Genomic DNA, 28,000 nt, shown 5'->3' with positions numbered 1-28,000 from the left:
CGTTTAAGGAAACACGTCACTTTTTATTGGATGAAGACATTTATAATGACACACGCCTGGTTTGCCTATTACACATGGCACCCACCATTAAGCCTCGTGGCCTCGTTCATGTGTGGGTCGAGACGCTTGAACATGATTCAGCTACAAACTGGTCTCCAGCCTGGCCTGAACAAGGCCAGCAACACTGATACAGAAAACCGTCCAGGACCCAGATGGTGCTGTTCATTTCATCGTGTTGAGTCTTGAGGGGCTGTTGAAGTGATTCTCCACCCTTAATCTGTCTTTTGAATGTCAAACGCTCAGTTTGTACATTTTGAATCTACGGCTGCAGACTTGAAATTTTTTGCGGTTACAAATTCACCCGCCTGCTGTGAAAATGAGCTCAGATCAGGCTAGTGAGTGTTTCTCTGGTCTGTTATGTGTACAGTCTTTAAATCATTATGACTTGGCAAACAATTATTTTCATATTGATTAACTACTATTTGTTTTCTCAACAATTATTCAATCTACTGCTGTGTTACTCCGACTAAACCCAGACTTTAAATCCATGTCAACATTTAGTCTGACTCAAACACACTAAATCTAATTTTTGAAAGTTGGACCAACATCAAGTTAATGTAGTCACAAATCCCATGAATCCTGGTTTAATGGTACTTAAACTGGTCTGGATGTTCTCTGCATTGTCTTTGATCCTGAAGTTGCAGGAAAAGTTTGTTACAATAGAAAATGACCTCAAGTGATGGAGCTTATCTCATTTGTGCAAAAGGTAAAACATAATGCACACATGAAATGTACAGAAACAGTAAAGCTGTCTCAACATGGAAGCGGCTTCCCACCTGCTGAACTGTTTGCACGCAGAAATGCAGCACATCTGCCACCTGTCATAGCAGAGTTGGACATACCTTGCACATTAAATCTGTTCTCCTCCTGCGTTAGTATACAAGGAAATAATCCTGTCAAGCTACAGTAGCTCAACTAAACAGTGCACGTAATCATACCGAATGATAAATATCCATCAATCAAACTACGCTGATAGCTGGTTTTGCCAACTAAGCGTCCAAATCTTGACAATACTGTTTAAATGAAGAACAAACTGCTGATTTCACAGATTTTTCACTGAAATATTCTCATAATGGTTTCTAGGATGTGTCAAGCTTTTAGATACACTGCTGTGGACAATCTCAATCAAATTAGTTTCTACAAACTTAAACTGAGCGTTTGATAGTAAAAAGGCAGATTTCAGTAGTCTATCAACTTGAGATCTTTAAGAGGTTGTTGGGACTTAAAAGGTTGCATTCAGAGGCTACTTGGGTTTTATTCAATACATGCTTTGGGACTACAGTACGGGTGTGTTTTTTTATTTACTTTTTTTTTTTTTATAAATAAACAGCCCCTCAACATAGATTAACTTTAATTCCATCCATGTCTTCGGGCACACATGATAGAATGATGGTACAGCTACGGAAAATATTCATTGTCTTTATATTCTTCTCCACCTATTACTACTGTTACAGCAACACAGTTAAGCAGATATTAAGACATTGTACAGACTTCCAGAGAACTCCTTCCACCCAATGCACAGCCATCATTATAAGATCTTGTTGGTATATCAAACGGTATCTGAATCTAGCAGCAGGTTTACAGGTGTTTCCAGCACGAGAGTACAGATGACGTCAGATTTTAGAAAACATTTTGCCACATCTGTGTCATTATTTGGTGTTTCCAGGTGTGTGTGTACAGTCTGAATATATTAGCATGCTGTCAGGGAGCAACACCCACCGGGAAGCTTCTGTACACCTGCATGTTATTTACAATACTGACTGAGACACAAGACTGCAGAGGGTGAAGGAACCAGAGAGATTAACACTTTGGAATACGATAGTTTGCTGTAATATTTTCTGGGAAAGAAATTGTGCAGCTGAAATTAGAAAGAACATTTGTGTTAAAACATACTTCAAATGACTATATTCTGGTGGTAAGGGCTTGTTCAGATTGCTGCCCAATGGCAATTTTAGATACCAACATAACTTAATTCATTATTGCATAAATGTCAGTGTGATTAATCTGGTACTTAATAAATTAAATTGGCTGCAAACAGCTTCTCAAATATTTTAGGAACACCAGTACAGCCAACTTAACAGTCAACCCGTTTCAAAGTTGTCTGAAAGGTGATGATTTGACTTTATTCTTATGTTCAAAGTCTGTCTAAGTTGTTTCCTAATAATTCTGTCCAGCTCATGTTTCTAGGGTGGCCAAAATATTACAACTAATAAACTAATTCAAGCAGAACGGTCATCTTTCAGACAATGTCAACAAAAACTGAAAATTAATTTTCTGTGTTATATAGCGGAATTCATGACATTTTTTATGTTGCATTGTACTCAATCACACAAATGTTATAAAATGGATATATGCTTATATTGTAACATTACATAAGTAGTTACCTTTCATCCACAGCACCCACTTAAAGGCCATCAGCTATGTCCCAGAAACTGACTTCTGTACCCCAAAAACACTGGATCAGTCTCTTAAATAATAAATTTCTACCTTTTTGTTTTGAAGTTTAAAGTTTGACCTGAAAACATTTTTATCCTGGTAAAAAGTTGCACACGTAACAGCAATACTATAGCCACTTTAAGATACAGAGGGGACTTTATGCATTTGCAATGGTTAGAGTATTCATGGAAGAGAGAAAACTGCAATGGACATGATTGTATCACGAATCTGAAGAAATGTTTCATCACAAAAGTTTTCCCCAAGCCTACATGTCTTGTAATATTGTGTTAGGGCAAGTGCAGAAGCAAAGTCTCTAAGCCTGAATGTATTTTATGTAAGGAAGTCGTTATAAGTCAGTGAATTTGTGACCTTGATGAGAGTCTCTTTACAGTGTACCACAGTTTAAACCTTTCCAGGCAGAAGTCCAGTCGAAATGTTTGCATAAAATTGTTATCGACTGTGTCCAGGAGACTGATGTTGATTTATGTGCTGAAATCAAGTTAATTGTCTTTTGTTTAATTTTTTAGGTATTTTTCTAACTGGTAATGGTTATTCTACAAATAAAAAAGAAAAAAAAAGAAAAAAAAGAAAAGAGTACAAAAAGATGCACTTTTCAGGTGAGAAATTTTTCTGAAGGGCATCTCTAAAAGTCCTTTTGTGGTCTGCTCTCAATGCATACATCCAACTCTGAATGAATGGTCAACTGATGTTCTCATCAGCTGTTTAAAGAGAAAAATGTGAATGCAGTGTATGGGGTAGGTAGAGAGTCAATACCCGAGGTATAGGACCAGCACACCCATGTGTCTATCAGGAGTCCAGCTGAGTTTTATTCTTGAGCCACCCAGGTTGACTTTTAACAAACAAATCCCCTACGACTCACTTTTTTCCCCAGATTTCTCAATGATTGTGGCTGTTTGGATTTGTGTATCCTGCAGACAGCAGGTAATGGGGCTGGGGATGTAATTAAATGGTGTGATTCGGGCAGCCTTGCTTGGGGATCCTTGGCGGAAAGTAACAGCTCCACCAATGTGGCTGTCTGACGTTCCTGTGGTGCTGTGGCTTCTCAATGAGCCATCTGATTCTGCATCTTGGAGGTTACTCCCACAGGTGGCACTAATCTTTCTGAGGAGAGCCATTCTTGCTACTTCCTCAGACATCACTGGAGCTGTGTCGACTGTCGGGGAGGTGCTCGAGTTGGTCTTGTTGTTTGGAAAGTCTTCTGTTTGGACAGTTGCGTCACTTGTCTTGCGAGATGCAAGTAGAATAGTTGGCAGTTTCCCTGGAAGAGCTGGTGGCTTTGGCTTTTCCTCATCAGGAGAAGGCACCAGAGGTAATGCATTGGCTGGTAGAGTGCTTTTCAAAATCTGAGGTACATCTTCATCTCTGATCCTTCTCCAAGTAACACCATCAGTGTGGCGAGATGAGGATCTCTGTCCTTTCTTCTTTGTGTCATCATCGCTCTTTGCTCTTCCACTAGAATCAGATGATGATGAGCGCAGAGAAGAACGGCTAGTCACTCGACTCAGTATGTTTATGCTCGGTGATGAGGCATGACGTTTAAAGGTGTCTTTGTCCTGTTGCTGCCTGCCCCCGGGCATTCTGCCAGGCCCATTTCGCTGAGCCACCCTGCAGGGACTTTCAGAGCTTGTTCTCCTGGCTGGTCTTCTTGCAGATAGATCCCTTTCACTGGATGTTGCTCTTGACAGGGCTGTAGTCTGCTTCTGAAGGCCAGGGTTTGGCCTCTGGACTTGCGGTGCTCGTCCAGAATCCTTGACTTGCACCCTTCTTGGGGCTTGCACTGCAGCCTTTAACTCCTGACAGCGTGATGAACAAAGGAAGACAGCTGAAGCTCCAGGAGCTGCTTTGCGGGGGGATCCATTCTGTGATCCTGGTGTGTTGCGTCCAGATCCGTCACGTCTTAACATAGTCTTTGATTCCTTAATGAAAGTCAGCTGTCTCAAGAATCCGTTCCGGTCAGACTCACCACTGCTTGAATGGACAGAGGTCATCCTTACCAGGTCAAATCGATTGGCCGGTAGCACCCTCTTTCCATTGACCTGACTGGTTTGCCTGTTAAATGTTTGGTTAGTCACCAACGGTGACAGAGGTCTGGGTTGCCTGACTGCATTCTGCATGAAAGGGATTCGGACAGGTGACTTTTGAGTTTTAGGAGGTGGAGATTTTTCATTTTGATTCACAACAGGAGAACGTCCCTTTCTCTCAGGAGGACTGGTAGCTGGTGGGCTACTAGCTGATGTGACTGTCTTTTTCTGGACAGACTTACATGACTGCGTTGGGGATGTTATTTTTCTCTGTGACTGTTTGGATGGTGTAGAGCTCTGTGATGATCCAGAGGATGAACTTTTTGGTATCCTTGGAGGTGGAGTAGAGCTCCTCTTTGGAAGAGACAGTTCTATGTCCTGGGGGCGGCCTAGTCTGTGAAGGCTCTTTGATCTGTGTTGAGCAAGGTTTGGATTCTTTGGAGCATCTGTCTTGGTTGGCACTTTTCTGGAAGGAGGTCTTTGTGATGGAGCTGTCTCTTTTTTCGGTGTATAGATAACAGTTCTACCTCTAAAAACCACAGGTAAGTTTGGAACTGGCTTGCGCTGTGCAAAGTCTAGAGGCTTATTTGCGTTTTTATCTTTAGCAAACTTCCTTTCTTTGGGTGTGAAGCTGGATGTTGACATGAATGACAGGACTGACTCAGTTTCTTCTGAGGATGGCTCTTGAGACTTTGATGCCTGCAGCCCAGTAACAACACAATTAGCACCCTCCTGTATGGCTCTCCATTCAACACTGTTAAGGTCTGAATCGTTATCCCATGCCATATCATCACTATCCATCTCTTCATCCATGTCCCACCCATCAGACGTCTTTTGTTTTTGAGTATTTTCTGCTTTCTTTTTCCTGGCAAGAGTCTTGCGTCTCTGCTTGGGCATGGCAGATGTTATGCATTTCTGAAGGAGATCATCCTCTGAATCCATGCTGACAGAGCTTGGTGAACTTTGTTCTTCATATTGGCAGTGAATAGTCAAAGACTTATTCTGTTGTGCCATATTTAGTGTTTTGTTGTGTCTGTTCTTGTACCATATTTGCTGGGCTTTTGATTTTTGATCCTCAAATTCAGCATCACTGAGTGAACTAAGAGAAGAGCTGAGTGAGTAACATGCCATGGATTCATCCCTTATCAGATTTTGCTTTAACCTGTGAAAACCTCGAGGCTTTCCTTGGGAGTTATCTATCCTGCCTATGTTTGTCATGCTTCGGGAGAGATTACTTCTGCTTGCGTCCCTAATCTGTTTTCTGCTGGTTCGTTTGATTACTTCTTCATTTTTATCATCATAGAAGCTGTTGCTGTCCTCTGAAGACTGTGTCATTTGCCGAAAGATTGTATTATCCTTTTTGGCTCTTGCATTGAGATTACCGTCTGTGTTTTGCTTTATGATAGGTAGTTCCAGTTTTCTGATATGGCCTTGACCTTGGCGCCTTCTTTGCTGATTTGGAGACTGGTCGCGATTCTTTTGGTTCGCCACTCTATCGGCTACCTCTTTGCTCTGCATGAGCACCCTCTGAGTGGGAACCACATGCTTGGTTGTTCGACTCATCTGTCTCTCAGGTGAATAGTTTATCTTGTTGGGTTTGTGGAAGTGCGAGAATATCCTCAAGTCCTCTATCCTCTTTGCATCATTGTCAATCAGTTCCTGCTTTTTCAGGCCTTTGGCTGTGCACTCTTTAGCCCCCCTGTCCTTCAGAGGACACCGAAGTGTTTCATCACTCAGCGAAGTTGTGCTGGAGAAGTTGACAGGTGTACCCTCTGCAGAATCGGTAAAAGATGAATCATCAAATTTGCATTCTTTTTGCGGGATGACAATTCTCCTTCCAGGACACATTTGAGTTTTACCATTTGGGAGCATCATATACACAGGCAGATTTATTGGTTTTCGGGCCTGGGAACTGAGTATATGAGAAGGGATATTGGTCATCAGGGAAGGTCTGACCTTCCTAAACTTTGAGGGCATTGCTGAGTTGATGCATTCCTTTAGGATTTCTATGTCATCATCTGAGTTGCCTTCACTGTATCTCTCCCCATTGTCGAGTCCTTGCTCATCCTCATCAGGCAAAGGGAGAGTTTTGTCATGTTGCTGGAGCAGGGGGGTTAATTTCAGTTCAACATCTTTCTGAATGTAGTGTTCATGAAGAGGCAAAGCACTTAAGCTGGAAGCACAAGAGAAGTTCTCAGTGGGCTTTTCTACTGTGAAGTAGATCATGTCCAGGTCAGGAGGAATGTTGAACCTCTCCTTGGAGTCTGTGATCTCCATGAACTTACGCAGGCTGTTTTCCCATTGCCCTGCTATCCCCATGGTCTGTGTTTCTGGGCCAACTGACTCAACACAGCATGGAGTTTTACTTCGGCTAGGAGGCATGGTTTGTCCTGGGCTGTCTGGAAGATCACTAGGGCTTATTGTTCCATCAATCATCTCACTGCACGGATCACTTTGAATAGAGCTGGCAATAGATGGGGACTCAAAGCTGCCCAGTGAACTGACTGAGCTACAGCGACTTAATACAAGAGGTGTTTCATGGATGTAGTTCTCAGATGAACTGGATGGAGATCTGTCTTCAACTATGGCTGGTGAAGCTCCCCTAAGAAACACCTTTTCTCTTTTAGCAGTACAAGGGATCTCAATGGGATTTGTCTCTTTGCTGGAGAAGGTTTTTGAGTCAGTCATCAGCAGCTGACTATCACTCAAATCCTCTAAGGTTTCATCCTCTTTGGTTCTCTTCACTACTTCTCCATCCTCCACTTCAATGATCTCTAATGATGAGTCACTCTCCAACTCATTCTCACTTTGTCCTTCCAATGCTCCATCACCGGAGGAGAGGGATGAAAGAGAGCTGCAGCGGGAGAAGCAAATAGGAGTGTTTTCCACAGAGTATTTCTGGACCGTCTCCATTGTCCCGATGGTAGGACTTCTGGTGGAAGTGACTGGAGAAAATTTTGTAATACTTCCCCCGGTCATTACAGTAGGTACCCAGGCTTGCCTCCTCATTGCTTGTGCAGCCTGGACATTGATGGCCGTCTTTGCAACACCAAATTTGGCCACACTCTGAATAAGTGGGACTTGTTGGTAAGTAGGAGACAATTTAATTGATGTCATACTGACATCAGAGGACACTTTAGTGGATGCACTGACAGGAGTTTGTACTGGTGGGTCTTGATTCTTTTCTGCATCTGGGTTGCAGAGCTCCACATCTTTTATGTCTTTATTATCCACAGAATCTCTCTCTGGAATATCCTGCTGGTTAGTCTCATTCTGAACAGTAGGCCCCACATTGATATACTCTTGATGAGCTACTTTGAGGTCAAGCTGGTTAGGCCGTTGTTGAATCATTAAAGCTCTTGGAGCAGGTCGTATCTGGTCTTTGCTCCCACAGTAGCCATCGCTAGTGCTGCCACTATTCAGGCTGTCTGTTGACACGCTTGTGTGGGTGGTTTTAAGGCGTAAGAGGGCGTGGGCTCTGCTGAGACGTTCTCTTTGGGCCAAACTGCTGGTATCAGAAAGCCGGCAGGGGGAGCATGAATTTGCCCGGGCTTCATTGAGTTCATCAATCCCATAAGGCCAGTCTGCCAGGTGGTCCTCAGAGCTTAGGCTCAAACTGTCCTCAGAGGAAGTGTGCATGGTGATGTCCTCCACCAGCCTGTCGATTTTAGCAACTGTGTTAGTGATCTTTTTTGCTAGCTTCTCTGCAGCAGCAGAGACCACATCATCAGGAGCAGAGTGCCTCTTCTCCACCATGTGAGGAGGGTCTATGTCTCGCTCAGGTTCACTGTCCCTCTTACGAGGCTGGTTTTGCACGAAGTTAGAGTTGGTGAGAAACATAGACAGCATGGAGAAGCTACCAGTATCCAGGCTGCTGGAGAGGTTGGGGGCCTCATCGTCATCAAAACAACCAGAATCAGAGGCATAGTCCTTTGCCAGACTCTCAATGTGTCGTAGTGGCTTGTTGAGGGTCAAATGCTTGGGGCTCTGCTTTTCAAGAGTATCAAAGGTCTCTGCTAGATGTTTGGCATCCAGCTCTGCCTCCAGAGCTCTCTGTTTCCTCATATAGAGCGAGGGCATGCAGGAGCCAGGGGATACGACTGCAGCATCCTTATATTTCAAGGGTCGATTGGTAAGGAGATTCCGTAAAGCTGCAGCACTGCCCATGGCTATCATCTTGTGCTTTGAGTGGATAAGGTTGCGAAGCATGCTGACTGCACCCAGGTCCCACAGCAGCTCCTGGTCTTTCGGACTTCTGGCTGAAAGGTTCCAGAGAGTCCCGCAGGCGTTGCTGACTATGGTCAGACTGTGGGAACGCAGGTGCTGCAGCAGAGTCTGGAGGCAGTTATGGTCCCTGAGGATTTGCCTGTGAAGGAAGGAAGGAAGGAAGGAAGGAAGGAAGGAAGAAAGAAAGAAAGAAAGAAAGAAAGAAAGAAAGAAAGAAAGAAAGAAAGAAAGAAAGAAAGAAAGAAAGAAAGAAAACACATTTTATAATTTTAACATTCAGATGAACGCTGCATATGTAATATCTGTTAGTTTTAATTAATTTAATTTTACTTGTTACATGTTGCCTCAGTGACTTCAAAAAAATGGAATTAATGTGCCTCCATGGTCAAAAAAGTTGTTTGGACCCACCTGTAGTCCTCTCGTGTGGCAACCAGACTGGACACATTTCTCAGGATCCCTCCGCCACTCTCGATGATGGCGAGTGAGTTAGTCTGACAGCGATACGTCAGAGTGCTGACCAAGAAGCCCAGAGCGCCATCAACTGAACAGATCGCCACCTTGTTGTCGATACTGTGAGCCGACAGGTTCCACAGAGCGCTCAGAAGACTCTTTAATGTTGACTCCTGCAGAACGGGCAGAACAAAAACATGCTTAGTTTTACATAACTTAAAGCTAATTTACTTCTGATTTCGTTTATATGTATATTGCCTCTTGCTCAGTGTTTCCACTTAGTAATTCCAAGCTATTTCAACTTCCTGTCTGTGGGTTGACTTGTTTTTGGTACCTTGGTGGCCTGCAGGGCACAGGTCATCAGAGCAGACACACAGCCGATGTCTCGCAGGACCCTCTTGCTGCTGATGTCGGCCCTCCAGGATAGATTCCTCAGGATGCTGGAGACCACCTGATGAAGCTCCTCATTGTCGGAGGCCAGCTGAGCCACCAGAGCCTGCAGGCAGCTCTTTTTTGAGCACAGGGTGGCCTGAGAAGATGAGATGAGAAGAAGCATGTTAGTATGGTGTATCAGTAATGATTTCTAAAATGCATCTTCATTTTTAAGATTTGATTATTTTTTTATACACAGCTTTCTGATTTTTAGAAAAACTATGAAACAATTTTAGCTTTGTTGCAGCATATTTGTTAGAAGCAGAATATTAAATTGCTGCCTCTAATGTTTGTCTATTGTTTAAAGAAGATGCTTGTATAAATCTAATTTTTAATTACAAGGTTGTGTGGTCTTTGCTCCCAGCATTTCCTGAAACTAACCAAAAGGAATGATGTTGTGCTAATTGCCAGTTTTTTAACAATGCCAACAGATTAGATTCAGAACAAAATCCATCTCACACTAACCACATATGCAGTCTATTTTCTGACTGAAATGAGCCATTTTGCAGGTATGTGTTAACTATTTGATGGTGCTGGCACCAGTTCAGAGCAGGTTCATCTTTATAACCATCTAAAAACCAGTTTGCTCTAACAGAACCACCGGACATGAGGCCACATATTAAACTGAAGTCAGAAAAGCTAAATGGGTTCAGGTCTGAGAAATCTTGTTCTGTTTGCCTGCACCCCTGTACCTTGTTGACGACATCCCCAAAGGTGAGGTTAGTGAGAGCCATCCCTGCATAGCGGCGCAGAGCCATGTTAATGGGGTCGTTCTGCATGCCATACATATCCTGGTCCAGGTGGATCAGGTCTGCCACCACCTGCAGACCACCTGGAATAAAACAACAAACTCTGAGCAGAACAACTCATGTTGCATTTACTCAGCTAAAAGTTACATCAGTTTGCATTCAGTTTATTATCAGGCTTATTATTTATTAACAGGCAAGGAAAGAAGAACAAAAGCTCTAGAATTCATTTCTAGATATTCTCATGTTTCTTTGTCTCTTTGTTTTTGTTGTGTCATTTTAGTTGAATGAAAAGTTTACAACAACCACTTCCCAGAGACATCTGTGACTGACCCAACTGGACACTAATTTTCATGACTTTGAATAAATTCAGTTTATAGTTTTTGAAGTGCAATGTGTTCAAATTCTTGGTCTAAACAAGAGCTGAATATCAAATGAACATAGTGCAGTGTATTGTTTAGGAATTCCCCTGAAATGTGCTGAATTAGCATTGCAGTAGAAAGTGGAACTGGAAATCTGGTAATGTATGTCTCACAGACCTAACTCGTTCATGGCTCGTCGGTACTCTTCTTCAAAGGAAAGCTTCATGATGGCACACATAGCCTGGCAGATCTGAGGATCCACAGGTTCAGGAATATCTGCACAACAGAACCACAAGAAATCATTAAAAGTTAAAGAGTTTCTAAAGGAAGATTCACATGAAAGGGGCTTTTTACAAGAAAAATACAGAGGTGAGAATGCTGGAGAAAAATCACATTTATGTCATTTTGTTGATTATTTTGTGCTCCAAATATTCTTTGTTTAGGTTTCCTTGAGGTTAAAAGGAACTAATTTGTATTTTTGGTTCTGGTGTCTTATTCTGTATTCTTGCCTGAGATGAAAACTACTTTGGAGTTTCTTGCTGGTCATTTACAAAATCTGTTACAAAGCAAATCATATTTTGGCTTCAGTATTGTTGGAAACTTTGGAAACTTTTTCCACATGACCTGATCACGGACAGAACTAAAACTACGGGTTTTGCTTCTTTTCTGTTTTCATCTGGTGACAGGAAATACATTTTCAGTCAACTAAATGTATAACAACACAAATAGCTGCATATAAGCTCATGTTTAGCATTCATGGGAATTTTGATCGCTGTCTGCTGAAAGCCAGTTCACAGTTTCTGCATCATGTTTCATACATGCACCAGTCTGCAGTGGTTCACAGGACCCTTTGCAATTGACCACATGCAACAAAAATATTTGTAGCCCAAGAGCACTAAACATGCTGACTATGCATACACCTCTATTAAGGACAATAAATCATATTGCAGACAAGGAAGTAAGGAGTAGAAGACCAGCGTGGATGCTTGTTTTAAGGAAAGATTTAGCAAAATATCTCCACACCTCTACAACGTACTGCGGACTGATTACATGCTCCTGCATGGGAAGCTTTGATGCAGTTAACTCATGAGGTGGTATGGATGTCAATAAAACTGGGTGTGTGGGTTTCTGGCCCACATGCACCCCTAACATGAAATAACCCCTTGGCTGCTCTTGGTTATTGTTTGGTTGGCTTGCCCTCTTTCTGAACGTCAGGTTTCCTTGTTCTTTGAAAAGAGATTTAGACATTATACACCTCTCTACTTGGTTCAGACTCTTACCTGTAGTTTTAGTTCCTCCAGGTAAAGGTGTGGTTGCGTGACTTTCGATCCAGTCCCAGCCACTGTCGCAGTATGTCCGGATCTGCTCCAGCATGTGTAGGACCCTCATCTCACGGCGGGCCTGACCCTCGTCCTGCTGAGAATAGATAATGTTGTGGAGGGCAGCGCTTGCTCTGGACTTGGCCTCGCGGCTGCAGCCAATAGAAGAGCTGCCTGCTGCGGCCTCCCCAGGACCTCCACTTCCACTGGGAGCTTCATGCATGATCTGGACGAGGAGAGGGACGCAGCCCGACTTTCTCATGGCGATGCAGCTATCCTGAGAGCTGGACAGGGCCAGAAGAGTCCGAGACATCTCCTCCTTGTCTCTGTTTGCCAACATGGAGAGCAGCCAGAAGACCATCTCCACCTGAGGAGGGAAAAAGTAAATGTTGTTCTGGGCCAGTTCACAAAGGAAACTATGACTACTGATTACTTTAGGTTACACAGTTTCAGGGAGATACTCTCTTTTCTTTATTTATAAAGATACCCCCTGTTTTCTCACAGCTTTCATACTGTAAGTGTTGGTTATTATCTTAAGTCTGCTGGTATGAGGTAAATAGAGCTTTTCATATGAACATTTTATCCACTGCTATCACACTGATTCTTATGAACATGTTAACTTAGATTCGGTATTTATTGAACCTGAGGATCAGGATGTATCAGTACCTTGCTGCCTCCGTCTGCCGCTTCTGTTCCTGCTGCTGATGACGAGCTGTTGATCTCCGGTTCTCCAGCAGGAGGCTTCTCAGCTCCAGACAACTGCACACAGAGAGAAAGAAGAAGACATGTGGATGGGCGTCTTTGACCCAGTTGCATTTCCAATGTAAACCTCAGCCTTTTTGCTGTGTGTGGAGGCTCCATCACTTCCAGTGTGGTTCCAAACAGACGCTGTTCAGCATCACTGTCAAACAAAACCAAAAGCAGTGAAGGCTAATGACACACTTCTTTACTGCACATTTCTCTCTCTTTTGGAGGCTTTTTCATCTTTAAAGTTACCACTGAGGAATTGAGTTTGCTGCTCTTTTAAAAACAGTTTGGCAGAGTTTATTCATCCAGATCCTCCAGATCGCTGCTTGCATGCTAATCCTCACAATTATTTTTCTGATCTTTCTGAGGACTTTCATTGACATGAAATAATCCCAGGCCTCTAGCCTGAGCTTTAAACCCGCATCCAAAACCTCATCCAGTCCATGTTAAGTCTGTCCCACAGACATGACCTGATAAAATGATCTGAAAATCAAACTGCTCCCCATGCAGACCTACTATAACACACACAAACGGCTTCATTTGCATTCACTGCCTGCAATCCTCAGAGACTCATATCAAAGCTTTGCCCCCCCTCTCCTCCATCCCGTTGCTGTAGCAACGCCTTGGGGTGTGATGCATGTGTGTGTGTGTGTGTGTGTGTGTGTGAGAGAGAGAGAGCCAAAGACTCTCTGCAGACAAAGAGCTGAGTGTGTCTGTTGTTCTGCATTTCCCTCCCGTTAACAAAGGAAACCTGAATTTTTACCGTCGTCCTGTTGGACAAACTGAAGCTGTGGCTCTGATCCAAACCTCCTCCATTAAACACCAGAAGCTCCAACAAGCTGACAAAATGGATGCCAGTAAGGAGACGCAGCCCTCATCGGCACAGCTGGTCTGCTGCGAGAGAGGATGACCTCCTCCACTGACAAAATTTCTACACATCATATCCACAAATTTAGGTTGTATTGCCTTGATTAATTAAAAACAAAAGTTTTAACCTAGTTTTTATGCATTACAAGACAATCAAAAACATTGGTGATATGTGGGAATGAACAGCCATTTTGCATGCTCTGTCAGGAACAAGTGAAAGAGAAGATATCTTCATTACCCGAGACGAGTTGTTGCACTCGGTAAATCAGGTTCAGTTCAGAAGAAAGTTATGCATTACCCAAGACTGCAGGACTAGATGGTGTCAGCACCAGGGCTGTGAAGACCTGATCAGATGTTGGATTCAACAGAGCCTCTTGAACATTAGCCGGATTTAGAAGAACATTCCTGTGCTGTAGAAAACATCCTGTCTTGTTCCAGTGGCTAAAAACATCTCACCTGCCCTAAATTACTATAGACCAGTTATCCATGTCATGAAAGTCCTTGATATACTGTTATTGGCTCAAATCAGTAAGCAAGTGAACAACACCATTTAGGACCCATTACAGTTTGCTTATTGTAATGTTTCAGTAAGTCTATTCTCATCTGTTCACATCAGGCAGCACTGAGGAGATTTTTTTTTAATTTTATTTCTAAAGTTGCATCTTTATGTGAGAAGCTCCATAAATTCCAGGTGGATACCTCCAACACCTGCAATTATGACTACCTAACAAGCAGACCACAGTTTGTGAAAGGTTGTGTGTCTGAGATGGTGGTCAGCAACACTGGTGCACCACAAGAGACTGTATCACCATTTCTCCTCACACTTTCTCTCTGAGTCCTGTCATCTGCAGAAAAACACTGACTGCTCTGCAGGTGTGGGGAGTATTAGTGATGGACAAGAAGCTGGGTACAGAGAACTGGTCAGTCAGTTTGGGAGATGATGCAGAAACAATAGGAATGAACAAAAGTCTGTTGTGGAAAGTGCAATCAGCTTTGCAGCATCTGCTGGAGCAGCATCAGAACCGGAGACTTGAGACTTGATGCGGTACAAACTCGTGAAGTAGGCTGTACAAGCTGCTCAATGTGATGGACAATTCCTTACATCCTCTACACAACACAGTGAGGAAACAAGTGTGTTTAGTCCAGTTAAAAAAAATAATAATAATGAAATAAAAAAAAACAAAATAAGAGAGAAAAGAAAAATCCGGAGGGGAAGTATCAGATCAGGAAGTTTTTTCCCCCCATTTTTTCCATTTAATTTTTAAATTAAATTAAATTAAATTAAATTAAATTAAATTAAATTAAATTAAATTAAATTAAATTAAATTAAATTAAGGTATTGGTTGTTCTCTGATGGCCATGTTTCGCTGTTTGTGGTCATGTTCTTATTCTCAGAGGGAGACAGAGCAGCAAAAAGATTGTTTCGCTCTCTTTATCTTGGACACACTTGCCCATGCCAACTCTGCAGCCTGGCAACAACCAATCACAAAGCAGCTCTGAGATGGCTTGAAAAAAACCTTCTGTACAGCAGTGAAATGGGTCAGAAGGGATGGAGACAGACAGAGATCTGGGCTCCTGAAATATGATTAGAAAATGTTTTCTAAAGCTTTTCCAGCAGCTACATTTGATCACAGTTTCAACAAATTAAGTTACACAACTTTGTCAGGTTATTCTCTGATAATTGTACAAATAAATATCAATGAGCTCAAACTGAAGGCAATTGTTTCTGGGTAACTGTGGGGCTCCAACAAGAGTTTAACACATCTTACACTTAAATATTTATGTTTTCCTTGTGCAGAACCTCAGATTAGACCCTGTTTTGGAAAACTATATTATTTTATATTCTGTATTCTTAGCCTCACATTCAAAATGATCTTTTTTATGTGAAACTGTTTATTCTGCCTTTCTTGGTCAGGTCAGGAAAAAATGATCCTACATATTATTTAAACTTCCCAGGCTAAATTAAAGACAAAAAATTCTTGTCATGATAACTAAAAGACTTTTTATATAGTTGTATTTGTACAGGTCATGTCTTTTATTTTTTTTAATTGAAGGATTAAAAGTGTGAGGAAAAAAAAGCCCTGTTATCAACTAAATTCAGCCATTAAGTCAACATGTTTTCTTGGTTCAACTAGATTACAGTAAATGGGAAATGCCATTATATAATCATGTTAAATCATCTACGTGTCAGTCTGGATGGTGCAGGTAGACAGTAAAATCTAGTGAAAAGTATCAAGAATAAAACCAACTTAAACAATTCCAGATGGTTGCAGTCACAAACCAAACCATGTTGCTTGGTTATGAAACATAAAAATTAGCATTTAATCCCATGATTGAATCTGTAACCACCACATTTCAGCCAGTTCTGTTTAATAAGTTTCTAGGTGACCCTTAGTTTTGCTTGTTTTTTATTCTCTTCTTCACACTTTCATGTAAAATAGTGTGTGTGTGTGTGTGTGTGCGTGTGTTTGTGTGTGTGTATGTGCAGGGGGGGTGTTGTACAGGCCCTTTTGCCCCAGGCCCCTCAGAAATTAAATCCAACCCTGAGCTGAACATGTGGAGAAGTTTGTTTCAAGTCAAAGCAGAAACCTGCAGTGCCGCTCCCTGCAGCCAATCACGTTGTCCGCTGTCAGACTAAAATATGGAGTCAGACTGGTGGAACCAGAAAGTTGAAGTGAGTGACGGAAAGTCACGGAGAGACTCAGATTCCTTCTGCGATGCCTGTCTGATGGAGGCCAGCGGCTCTGTTCGGTTTTCAATGAAGGAAAGAGGAGCCTGAAACGGCCGTGAGTATCTGACCCACACGCTCTGACTTAGGCTCAGATTATCTCCTAACAAGCCTGAACATGAGCAGCAAGCTTTACCGATACACCTGAACAGTTTCTGTCTTCAGCTTTCATGGCTTTTATTGGTTCATGTGGTTAAACTGGCCTAATCTCTTTGGGTTAAAGGCTGCTTGTCAGATGGACAATGACACTGTGGGAATTATTAGATGAGTTTGGTCTTTATAGAGGCTCATATTAATAGCTTTACACTCAGTAACTCATAGAATAAGATAATTTATAGATTAGAAATGTTTTCAGGATATGACTTGTTTCTCTAACAAATCCCATATTTAATTAATTTGTAAATTTGGTTTAAAAGTTTGTGAACCAGAGTCTCAGCTCTTTTCTGGACTGCCAACCAACTTGAAGAGTTCATGCGACTATCATCTGTAGGTTAGTCAGCATCTAGAAGAAAACATTCTCATTCTTCTCTCATTATTCTCTTGTTTGAAGAGCAAATCATTTTACTCCTCAAAGACTTGTTGTGGCCAGGAAGAGCACAGCTTTCAACAAACAAACGTATCTTTTTTCATCTCATTATACACAGCTGAACACGAGGAACTTACTAGGAGGCCACAGACTAAGCCGAACAGCCCAGATCTCACTTTCTCCTGCCCGTCCCGGTACATAGCAAGACATTTTCAGACAAAAGGCAATAAAGCAGAATACCACCTGGATGCTTCTGTAAGGAGATTTTCAGGGTGTGGTACTGGAGGGTTTCTGATCAGATGGCTGAACCATCCCAGGTTATCTCCCCCCCTTATTACTTAATTATTTATTATTAAGTTACTTTTTTCCCCCTATTACTTAATTAGCCAACGGTTTCTCAGGAACTGTAGCGTGTAACTCTGTGGGGCAAATTGTGATGCATAGCTTAACCTTTAGGTGATCTGTGGAATTTTTCCAGGCATTTCTATCTTGTCCAGGAGGTTTACAATCCAGCCTCAGATTGTAGCACTTATTTTACTATTGTATAGTAGTATACAGTGATTATACATAATAATTCCTCGTATTTCTGATTGTACAGGTGTTCTCTGAAGTCTTACCTTCAATGTAAAGAGAAGAGTTTAGAGGAAATACGTAGGATAACCATGAATATGAAATAAAAAATGTCAGAATCAAGAACACAACAACTCCGAGGAAACAAAAAGAAGCTGAAATGAGTTTTGCCACAAAAGCTTCTCATGAAAATGATCAGGAGAAGACAGAAACACAGGAGGATGATGAACTCAACACTGAGGACAGCAACAGTAAATCTAAAGATTTTCCTAAGACAAGTCAGACGTCAGAGAAGAAGACGATCAGCCCTCTGACTCTGTTCAAAAAAGATTTCTGCCAGTTCAAAGAAGATGTGATAAAAGTGTTTAAGGACAAGGATGTGAATCCAAGAACAAACCAATCAGCGGAAAAGCTGATCAGCCCTCTGACTCTTCTGAAAGAGGACCTCTCCACCGTTTTCAAGATCGGCCTTTCAAAGGAAGGGGATGAGAAAGAAGTCATTGTGAAGGAAGACTCCTCCAACACCTCCAAAGCAAAAACCTCCAAAACTGAAAGAGCTGAAAAGCCTTTAAAGAGTCTGTTCGGCAGAGATGGAAATCTTTTAAAGATATTTAAAGACAAAAAGAGTAAAGAGCAAGCACAAGACGATTTCAGAAATTCCAGAAAAAAAAACAAAAAGAGAGATGACTGTGAGGAATCTAAAAAGATGAATCACCTGGAGCACATGATGCATGCATCCAACACAGGTACTGTACGGGTCCAAATCAGCCTCATGACGGACAAATGATCAAATCTGTAATTATACTCATTTCCTATGTAAACATGGGCTTAGATGCAAGTTTGCTATGAATTAAATACATAAAGATTGTGAAAATATAATTCAGCTTCTGATTTTAAGGTCATCCCATGTCATTTCAGCAACTAGCTGAAACTTCTGAAATTTATTTCAGTAATTCCACAGTAAAGTGCCCATTCTGAATTTCACTATAAATTAAATGTGCATAAAATGAACTACTTTACAAACTGAAACCATTTTGGTGTGATTATCTTCAACATAAATAATAAAAAAGTAAAATGTCACAGAGAATTGGCACTTTACTGTGAAAACAGTCATTTGGAAGCAAATACATAAACCACATGAATGTACAGCTGAAAACATTTTTAAAAATGTTGATGTTGTGACAAAATAAATGTACATTTCTGATGTCATCGTCATATTTTTTTTAGATTAATAATGAATGAAAAATAAACACTAAATGAATATAAAACAGAAGGAAGCTATGGAATGGTCTAAAATGAGGAACTTGCATAAAGAAAAAGTGTTTTATATTCCAAGAAAGGTTATTCTATGAAACAGATAAGATTGTTTAATACATTCCCACATGCAGTTATGGGACAGTGGAAATCTGTCATAAAAAAAACATTTTTAAAACGTTTTTAAAAATCCTTTTTTCTTCCAAATTCTGAAACCTGCAGCACACGTTAAAAAGAAAATCAAAACATCTAAAATGAAAATAATGATGATTCTCAATAATCTCTTCAGTTTGGTCCAAACTGGTCTTACTGGTGCGTTCACTGCCTGCACATCTTTTTTCATTTGAATTGCAATATTGTGCATTTAAAGTCATTTTCTCTACAGCTGTGACTCTGTCCTCCAGACTGACTCTATTCAACCCAACAGACAACCTGAGGCAAGCTGAAGCTGTTCATTCAAAATAAAAAGGAAACATTTGATGTCACATTTAATGATGTTTCTTTGACGTTTGGATGTTTGGCTGTTTCTGTTTTAGTAGGAATCAACTGACAGAAGATCGGTGGTCACTGAAAAACTGTAAGATCACATGAATTTTCATTTTTCCTTTTAAAAGATAAGCTTTTCTCTCAGTAAGTTTCATTAATGAATTTCATAGTATCATCTGCAAAGAGTGATAGTTTGATGGAGCTTTGACATTTTCAGAAAGTTCAGAATCACATAATTTATTTATATATAAATTTTTATTTTATTAATACTAAAATGAAAATAATCTAAATAGGAAACACATGTTGATCACACTAATAGGAATAAATGAGTCCTTTACATTTATTTAAATAGTCCCACACAGAGTAAACATAGCTACTGTATTGTATATTATAATTAATGATTAATTACAATTACAAATTTAGCCATTTCAATGCAACTCTAAAAGGGTTGCTCAGCCAGCAACAGAACATATATAATTAACGTATTTGCATTATAAAGTAAATAATTGAAATACATTTGTGATAATTTGTGAATAAATACAATTCTTGTGTTTAATTTCAATTAAAATGGTAGCTGCTTAAACATAATTGTCTGCTCATCTCTTGTTTGAGTAATGCAGAAACACGATGTATATTTTATAGTTAATCCAGTAAAACATATCTTGAGCAAAGGGTAATGTGACAAAAAATGACTGGAGCAGCTGATTTTTTTTACATTAAAACTAATCAAGTAGTCCAATATCTCATCATTCCAACAACTATCTTAGCTAATCATCCACATTTAATTTTTATGTTTTCTCTTTGGCCCGGATGAATATTTTTACATAAAAAAAAAAAAAAATCTATTTTCAATTAATAGCTGATCAGAGCTTGACTCTTGTTTTTACAACAGTTGCCTTCTATCTGACCCTGGACCCCAACACGGCCAACTCAGAGATATACTTGTCTGAAAGCAACAGGAGAGCCACTCGTCTCTGGTTGGACCAACAAACCCTGGAACATCCGGAACGGTTCGAGTACTGCCCGCAGGTGCTGTGCAGGGAGGGGCTGCTGGACTCGGTGTACTGGGAAGTGGTGTGGACTGGTGGTGCTGATATCGGCGTCACTTACAACAGCATCTCCAGAGATGGGGACATTGACAGCTGTCTTCTGGGACACAATGAGCAGTCCTGGAGTCTGGAATGCTCTGAGGGAAGCTACACGCCATGCCACAACAGGAAGAGGTTTAAGTCCTCGTTGCCTAATCCGTTCACCCACAGGGTGGGGGTTTACCTTAACTGGCCTGCTGGGTCTCTGTCCTTCTACTGCGTCTCTCAGGACACCATGGTCCACCTGCACACCTTCACCACCACCTTCACCGAGCCGCTGTACCCAGGCTTCTGGGTGTGGGCCTATCATGGCTCGGTGACGCTGTGTCAGGTGGAACTGGACTGGGAGCGACTGCTGCAATGAGACACTGACTGGAGGGTGAACTCATACAGGGATTAACTAGGTGTAATTAAAACGTTTTCCACTTTTTCATCTACAGGTGAGAGCATCATATAGCATGAATGTTAAAACCTAGATGTGTATTATATCAGTGTTAAATTCAAAAAGTGAAGTAATCAAGAATTAAAAAGGTGCATTCAAAAGCATTTTTACAGAAATGATTAAAAAGTGATTTATATTCAGGGATGGAGCTTGAGGCGTGGCCATGGTTATGCTGGCCACCTCTAAAATCTTCTTCTTTTCCTACCCACTGTCGCCTCATGCAGCCAAGGATGGAGGATTGACTCAAAGATTAATTGCAGTTTGTCAGTGCCCTTATGAACTGGTGTTATGAACAATTAAATTGGACTTGTGGAGTAGATAACAGATTTGTTTTAATTTGATTATTGTTGGACTATAATGAATTAGACTGAATTGGGCTGTTTCTTTACTTGGGAGACTTTAATAATAGATTAAGATAATTGGCGCCAAACAAACAAAGCTGAACAGAACTGAACTGAAGTGAATGACGGACTGTATCTATTAAAAATGGTGATCATCATCTCTGCAGCCGTGAGCATCACCACGACATTAACACACAAATACTGGACTGAGCATCTTCTTGAGCAGTTTCCAGGAATCAAACTTGGGTCTCTGCATCAGTTTATGTGCTGTGTGCATGTTACCGTGTATAGTATGTCTGACCTGTAGCTGCGTCTCCTGACTCCCTCGGGCCTCCTGCAGCTCCTTTTCAAGCTGCTCCAAGCGGGCAACACGCATCTGCAACACATGCAGACACAGTTCATGTGCAGTTTCCACCAGCAACTATCAACTTTTAAAACATCATTATCTACTCTGTTGTATCATGCACACACACATTCAGCAGCAGAACAGCTCTGCAGCAGCAGGATGTTTGGACACAGTCGGTCTCACCTGCGTCCTCTGCACCATCTCATCACTGGTGCCGAAGCGTTCCTCCATCACAGACCGAACCTGCTGAGCTTCGAACTCCAGCTGCTGGCGGATCAGATCCATCTGCAGAGAAAACTGCAGCAGCACAGAGATCAGAGGTTAGTCTCAGGTGATCATTGCCACAGCATGCAGAGAAAAAGGATGCAGACAAAAAAAAATATATATATATGCCTATATATATATATATATATATATATATGTATATTTGCTAATGTGTGCTTCAGAAGTGACAGGTCTATTATTCTGACAGATAACTTAAAACTAAACATTTAAATTTCAGTAACTGGTTTGGGGTGAATAATTTGGGTTGGAACTCAGGGTGTGTTATATGTGGCTGCAATGAGAAAAAAGAAGCAGTGGCTAACAATCAAAAACAAAAGTAAAAAAAATAAAGTCAGGTCATGTTTATTTTCTAAAAGCAGAAACTGATCCTACGTGCATGTTCACTAGGCAGAACTAATTTCTTTAGCCTCAGGATAATTGCCAAAGCCATAATTTGGCTACATTGTGATATCTGTCTAAGTGTACTCTCCTAATTTTGCTGATTGACTGTGCATCATTGCCTATAAATCCTTAAAATATCCATCCATCCATTTTCTACACCGTTCAGCATTGCAGGGAACCTGGAGCCACCCCAGCAATTAGCAGGTGAGAGACAGGGTACACCCTGGACAGGTCGCCAGTCCATTACAAGGCCTTAAAATACGCCTTAGGCAATTATGCTATGAGGCTAACGGTTTGCAAAACCCATTTCTTTTAGAGAGGAAATGAAGTAAAATCTAATGGTTTCACTAAATTTGACTGCTTCCACTAGAATGGCAATTTCAAAGGCATTTTACAAGAGAGCATAAATGGAAGTTATTAAGTCATTAAGAAATGCAATATTCATGTTTGGTTACTTGGAAAGCTGCACAGAAGCACATGAATCCGTCACATTAAAACCATTTTAACTAGACTGTAAAGTGTCACTAGAAGGTAGCAGCGTAAAGTGCACTGCTAATGGTTGTAATTCAGTAGAAGAAGTAGCTTTTCTAACAGGACAAAGCAGAGAGGGCCCTTTCTAGGGAATTACTATTACCTCTGGGAAGCAGCTTAGATGGGAATCTGTTGGTGAGTCACTCATTTTAACAAAGTAAAAACTAATCTAAACAATACATTTTCCTTATAGGCTACTTTAACTTCATAAACTAGATTTAACTTCTTTTGAGGTTCAAAAACTAATAACTACAATTTTGTGGGCTACAAGCTTTTTACATGCTTGTGTCTGCTTTTAAAAGTCATATCTTGCTACGTTTTGCATTCCAGAAATATGTCACATGTAAACACTGCTAAATGCCACATTTTTTTCATTAAACCTGGTTTTCTGTTGCATTTCCACAGCTAATCGTACCCTTACCTGGTAGACAGAATATAAGCCAGACAGAGTTCTTACTGCCAAGTCACACTGGAAGTGACAATTCATTCGACCAATCACTGATTCCAATTTGTCAAGCTCACATGTTCACAAACCAACTGCTAACATGACCGTGGTTTCTCTGGGCTGTTTCGCTGATAGTCTCACCGTATCAATGCGCGGTAGCTGAGCCAGCTTCTGTGATAGCGCCTCCAGCTGGCTGAAGTACCAGCAGCGCTCCCGCTCCTCCCGGTCAATCTCCCCAAGCAGGAGGTTCCTACAGATGTTTAAATCTGTTAAAAACAGCTTCTCACACTCACTTAGTAAATGTTTTCATACAGCATCCCTCTGCTCACCTTTCTTTGTACAGCTCCTCTAGGTGATGGTCACTCAGTCGTCCATCTGCTCCACTGATCACAGCTGTCTTGGGCGGGGCTCCGTCCAGGAAGTGATGCGGCATCATAATTGCGGCGGCCTCCCCGCCAGACATCACACTCTGACGAGATGCCGCTCGGAGGGGGCTCCTGGCTCTGCTTACTGCTGCCACGGTAGAGGAGGAGGAGCAGGAAGATGGAGGCAAAGCCAGGCGATCGTCTGGCCCCGCGCCTCCTCCTACACCTGAGACACCCGTTAGTCCCGCCCCTCCTAGACCAGCTGTCAACAGTCTCAGATTGTGTGGTTGGTGTTTGAGTTCATAGTAGTTGGTAAGGTCCATGTGGAGCTCTGGGGGTGGAGGAGGAATCATCAGAACACATCGTCTTCATTTCTGTATTTCATGTCATTTCTGCATTTTTCATGTAGTTATTTGTCAATTTGAAAAAATCTCCCTTAATTACTTGTGTCTACTTTTGTGTTGTGAATCATGCCAGCTAAATGTAAATAACTTAATATTTTCAAGTGGAACATCTGTGACACAAGTTTAGTTGACACCAGTACATGCATTTGCCATGAAATAGCTATAGGCACAACAAATTTTGACTAGACAGCAGAGTAAAATGCCCCAGAGCTGTGGCCTGAAAGGCATCCAATGAAAACTGAAATTAGGTCCAGACTCTGTATACCAACAGAAAACAAAAGCCTGAGATCTGCCCTTATAACACCTGGATTCCCTCATCTTTAAGTTCAAGTTTCAGCTACATTTTGTCTTCTCAGTTGGATCAGAAACAGAAATTATCTACAAAAGAACACTTCAGTTCTCCAAATAACCACAGAACAGAAGTTCAGACCAAAACACAATCTTTATTTTTCATTTTTGAGCGATAGTTTATTTTTAACATATTCTGACAATAACAAAATATTTAGAATATTTACATCTTAACATTTCCTATTATTCTCTTGTTTGAGAGGAGAAGGCAGAAGTATAAACTTATATGGCACTACCCTATTCCTACAATACACTATTACATGCTGTTGTACAAAGACAAAACAAAAACACCACAATATTTCTGGCTTTAAACGCCGTCATCACCAGCTCATATTTATTTCATTTTTGCATTTTGTACCTTCTTTTAAACTAATAGATGTGTTTTCCTTTAATTTATCTTTTAAACTGTTCCTTAAGTTTACCCCAGATATTGGAACGCATGCTTTTAAAGTTGTTCTGACACACTGCAATTTTACATTCAGCTTACCTTTAACTCTTTAACGTCCTATTATACCAAGTGAAAAATCGGGTGGGAATCTGCTGTCTGGTTCTGAATTAGTTTGATGCTACTTAAAAGACAGGGAGTACTTTGTGTCCTTTAGTAAGTATAGAGCTATGCTTACAAAAATGACATGCAGAGTTCCTCATGGCTACATTTTGGGCCCCCTTTTGTTCAGCATCTACATGCTCCAAGTAGTTCATGAAAACAAATAAAATATATTATAATAATTATGCTGATAACACTCAGCTATGCGTTACTGTCTCATCAGGGGACTGTGTTTCCAGACTAAACTTAAGTGTGTGTCTCTGTCAAATCAATAAGTGGATGTGCCAGAATTTTCCACAGCTAAATAAGAATAAATCTAAAGTAACTGTACTCGGTAGTGATGTTCATAGGTTTTCGATGTACTGAGTCCCCAGGTCCAACAGGTGGCGATTTGAGTGGGTCCCTGGGAAATTCAACAGTCCCAATTAAAAATATACATTTCTTTTCATTTCTTATATTCTTCTATTTCTTAAAGTGTAGTGTTATAGTGTATTGATGGTGGTATAACATGGTTATAATTAAAGGACATATTTAGGTATGTATGCAATTTAAGAAATACATTTCCAAATCACATACCAGTAACAAATACCACTGATGTTTTATTATTAACACAGATCAATCATACATATACTGGTCCTGATAATCACTCTTCCTGTAACTGATGTCTGTTTTTTTTATTGTTATTAACAGAAACTAATTAGGCACAAAAAACAACAACAACTTATGATTCACCAATATGTAGATCTGTTACGTTAAACGTGTCAGTGACAGAATTTCTGGCTTTTTTTTTTTATTTGACTGTGTCCTACACCCGTCGCCTCCCCTGCTCCTCCACCTGACTCTCCTGCTTCCTCTACCTCACCTGTGTCACGCTGTTCTTGATTTGAAGGTGTAGTTTTTTATCAGGAGCTGGTCTAATGTGGTCTAGGTTCTCAAAAATTCAGTGGAATCACCCTTTACACATCAGTGTTGTTTATTTACATGTGCTGACACTTTATTGATGTTCTTTCATTAGCTCTGTTGTCGGCCTGAAACGACCAAACAGAGGATAAGACACGTCAGCAACTGCCTCCGCTTCCGAAGTCGCAAACTCCAGTAGTTGAGCGAGCGAGGACTGTTTAGCCGAGCGTGCAGGACAGAACTGAGACCACGCTGGTCGCTGCCGCTAGGACAAGTATTGGAAAACTTTACCATTTACAAAACAGTACAAGTCTTTTGTACACAAAACAGTTTGTGTTGTGCTCATTGCTGCGTTCAGCACCTACAAAGCAAAATGTTTTCAAAACTTGCATTTTTCCTCAAGTAAAGGTTAATCCACTGATCTAATCTGTCATTAATCTAGTTCTGGTTCACATAATTTACAGAGCTGCTTTTAAGTTCCCTTGTTTATGGACATGACTAAAATATTGTGTTAATCATATTCATCTGTTTATCTAACTTTAGTTATGTCACTCGACTGCAAAAAAAACACACAGCTGCTGCATTTAATCTCTGCTTTGGCTAATTGGATCACAGTCCAGATCATCTAATTAACATGAATTGGCTCCTAATGAGGCTCTGCCTGTTGATCTTAATCAGGTTAACTGAACTGAGTCGGTTTCTGTTTGTGTAAACGTCAACTGGTCCCAGTAGAGGCTCTATGACCAGGTCAAACAAAGCATTACACTGTGTTTTTGTAGTTTGATTTAACTTTTCTCATTTTCTAAGGGTTTTACTTGGTGACGTATTCTTTTCTTGTGCCGCTGCAATAATGCAACTTTCACCAGGGACATAAAGAATTGTCCTCTTTTATGCTATTCTGTTCCTTTTTTTAAAGAAATCTGGGAATTTATTATTATTATTATTATTTTGTCTCTTGCGCAGAGATAAAGTTGGTACTCAGGAAACGGTAACAAGACCAACAGATATCAGATAAAAACGTGCAAGGTTTTGTTTCCCACTGAAAGTTCCAGGAATTTCTCCCGAGGTTTCTCAAATCTGTATTTTCTCGCCAAACCCCTGAAAGAACTAACAAAATAGCCTCTGAACATGTCGAAAGTCTCAGGTTATCTATGCAGAAACTAAAAACAGAACCAAAATTCTGACAATGCAGGACAATTTGGATTGCTACATTCTGATTATTACCAGCTCAGTCCACCTAACAGCTTCTGGGAGTGAACATATTCCTGAACCAAGCATTTTGTGTGCAATAGTAAAAGGTTCCAGCGACCCAGATGCACCATGCAAGTCAGTAAAACATTTAAACACATTCACACCTTTGAGTTGGTGCAGCACGTCACTCCTCCCAGATGAAGCCAGGGTTCCTGCCTCCTGCTCCAGTTTACTCTGCAGCTGCTTCAACACCTCCTGCATCCAAGCGGAGAAACCAGAGTTAAATCCGGGTTAGCTTCGGCTAAAAATAAAGTTCCCCTTGTTTGATAACTAAAGCTCTATCCGTTATGTCTTGTTTTTGAGCCTTCAGAGAAAAATCCCTCCTTGTCTGTCAGATAGTCTATCTGGTCCATCGTTCTGCAGACTCACCTGCTGCAGGTGGCTTCTGTACAGATGTGAACTGCAGCTGCCTACAAGCCTCCTGTTTACTCTGTGTGTCCTGAATTTGGTACTAAACCCAGCTTAGGTCAGCTGGATAATCCAGCTGCTCAGCATCTGGACACGTGACTCAGGGTGTGTGTGTGCATGAGCACTTTGGTGTTTATATCCCTTCAGATGATGGGATTTACATCCAGCAGGATTTGAGTCACAGCTTTTAATTGATTATTTTGCTTCCAAAATAAGGCTGACTTGATTGGATGTTGATGCTTGATGATTTCAAGGTGATTTTTGAAAGATGATTTCAAAATATAACTTTATCAAGTCAATTATGAAGTGAATGTTGGTGAATTACAGTAAATACAAGCTAGCAAGACTATTTTCGACACATTACACTCTGCAGAGTGGAGTGAATAAGGTCAATTTCTTTAGCTGAAACTGTGATGACAACATGAGAAGGTATTTAGTAAGTAAATGTGAGTTCGGCTGTGGCCTGTGGCTGCAGAGCATCAACCTGCTGCACTGACCTTCATGCCGAACGTCTCCGTCTCCAGTTTGGACAAGTGGTTGGAGTTGTCCTCCAGCTCCCGTCTCAGGTGGGAATTCTCCTTCCGGAGAGCCTCCACCTGATGGGCCAGCTGGTCGTAGGAAGCCACAGCGTTGGCCATCTTCACACTCTATAGCGCCACCTGCAGG

General features: G+C 41.1%; 2 protein-coding genes across 4 annotated transcripts; one reads left to right on the top strand and one right to left on the bottom strand.

The window, feature by feature from the left end:
* Window positions 1-2: 2 nt before the first annotated feature.
* Window positions 3-27,996, bottom strand: apc2 (APC regulator of WNT signaling pathway 2). The gene is made up of 13 exons (XM_042005951.1): window positions 27,832-27,996; window positions 27,031-27,121; window positions 23,441-23,807; window positions 23,253-23,361; window positions 21,653-21,766; window positions 21,425-21,499; window positions 12,741-12,833; window positions 12,036-12,441; window positions 10,933-11,031; window positions 10,340-10,479; window positions 9,550-9,744; window positions 9,174-9,388; window positions 3-8,904 (listed from the first exon to the last, which is right to left on the bottom strand). Exons 1-13 carry the CDS (start codon window positions 27,970-27,972, stop codon window positions 3,366-3,368), a joined length of 7,584 nt encoding a protein of 2,527 aa, XP_041861885.1. The 5' UTR covers window positions 27,973-27,996; the 3' UTR covers window positions 3-3,365.
* Window positions 16,357-21,240, top strand: LOC121652867 (butyrophilin subfamily 3 member A3-like). 3 transcript variants are annotated; one of them, XM_042005944.1, is made up of 6 exons: window positions 16,357-16,474; window positions 17,541-17,846; window positions 17,940-18,258; window positions 19,152-19,203; window positions 19,303-19,343; window positions 20,145-21,240. In XM_042005944.1, the coding sequence occupies exons 2-6, from the start codon at window positions 17,673-17,675 to the stop codon at window positions 20,702-20,704; spliced, it is 1,146 nt and encodes a 381-aa protein (XP_041861878.1). In that variant the 5' UTR covers window positions 16,357-16,474; window positions 17,541-17,672; the 3' UTR covers window positions 20,705-21,240. The 3 variants fall into 3 exon arrangements, with proteins under 3 accessions (XP_041861878.1, XP_041861876.1, XP_041861877.1); XM_042005942.1 differs by having other exon boundaries at window positions 16,359-16,474; window positions 17,541-18,258; window positions 20,145-21,229; XM_042005943.1 differs by having other exon boundaries at window positions 16,359-16,474; window positions 17,541-18,258; window positions 19,306-19,343; window positions 20,145-21,228.
* Window positions 27,997-28,000: the final 4 nt, after the last annotated feature.

The sequence above is a fragment of the Melanotaenia boesemani genome, chromosome 14 (assembly GCF_017639745.1).
Source record: "Melanotaenia boesemani isolate fMelBoe1 chromosome 14, fMelBoe1.pri, whole genome shotgun sequence".
Taxonomy (NCBI): domain Eukaryota; kingdom Metazoa; phylum Chordata; class Actinopteri; order Atheriniformes; family Melanotaeniidae; genus Melanotaenia; species Melanotaenia boesemani.
The sequence above is the reverse complement of the archived record's forward strand: the minus strand, read 5'-3'. Positions and strand labels throughout refer to the sequence as shown.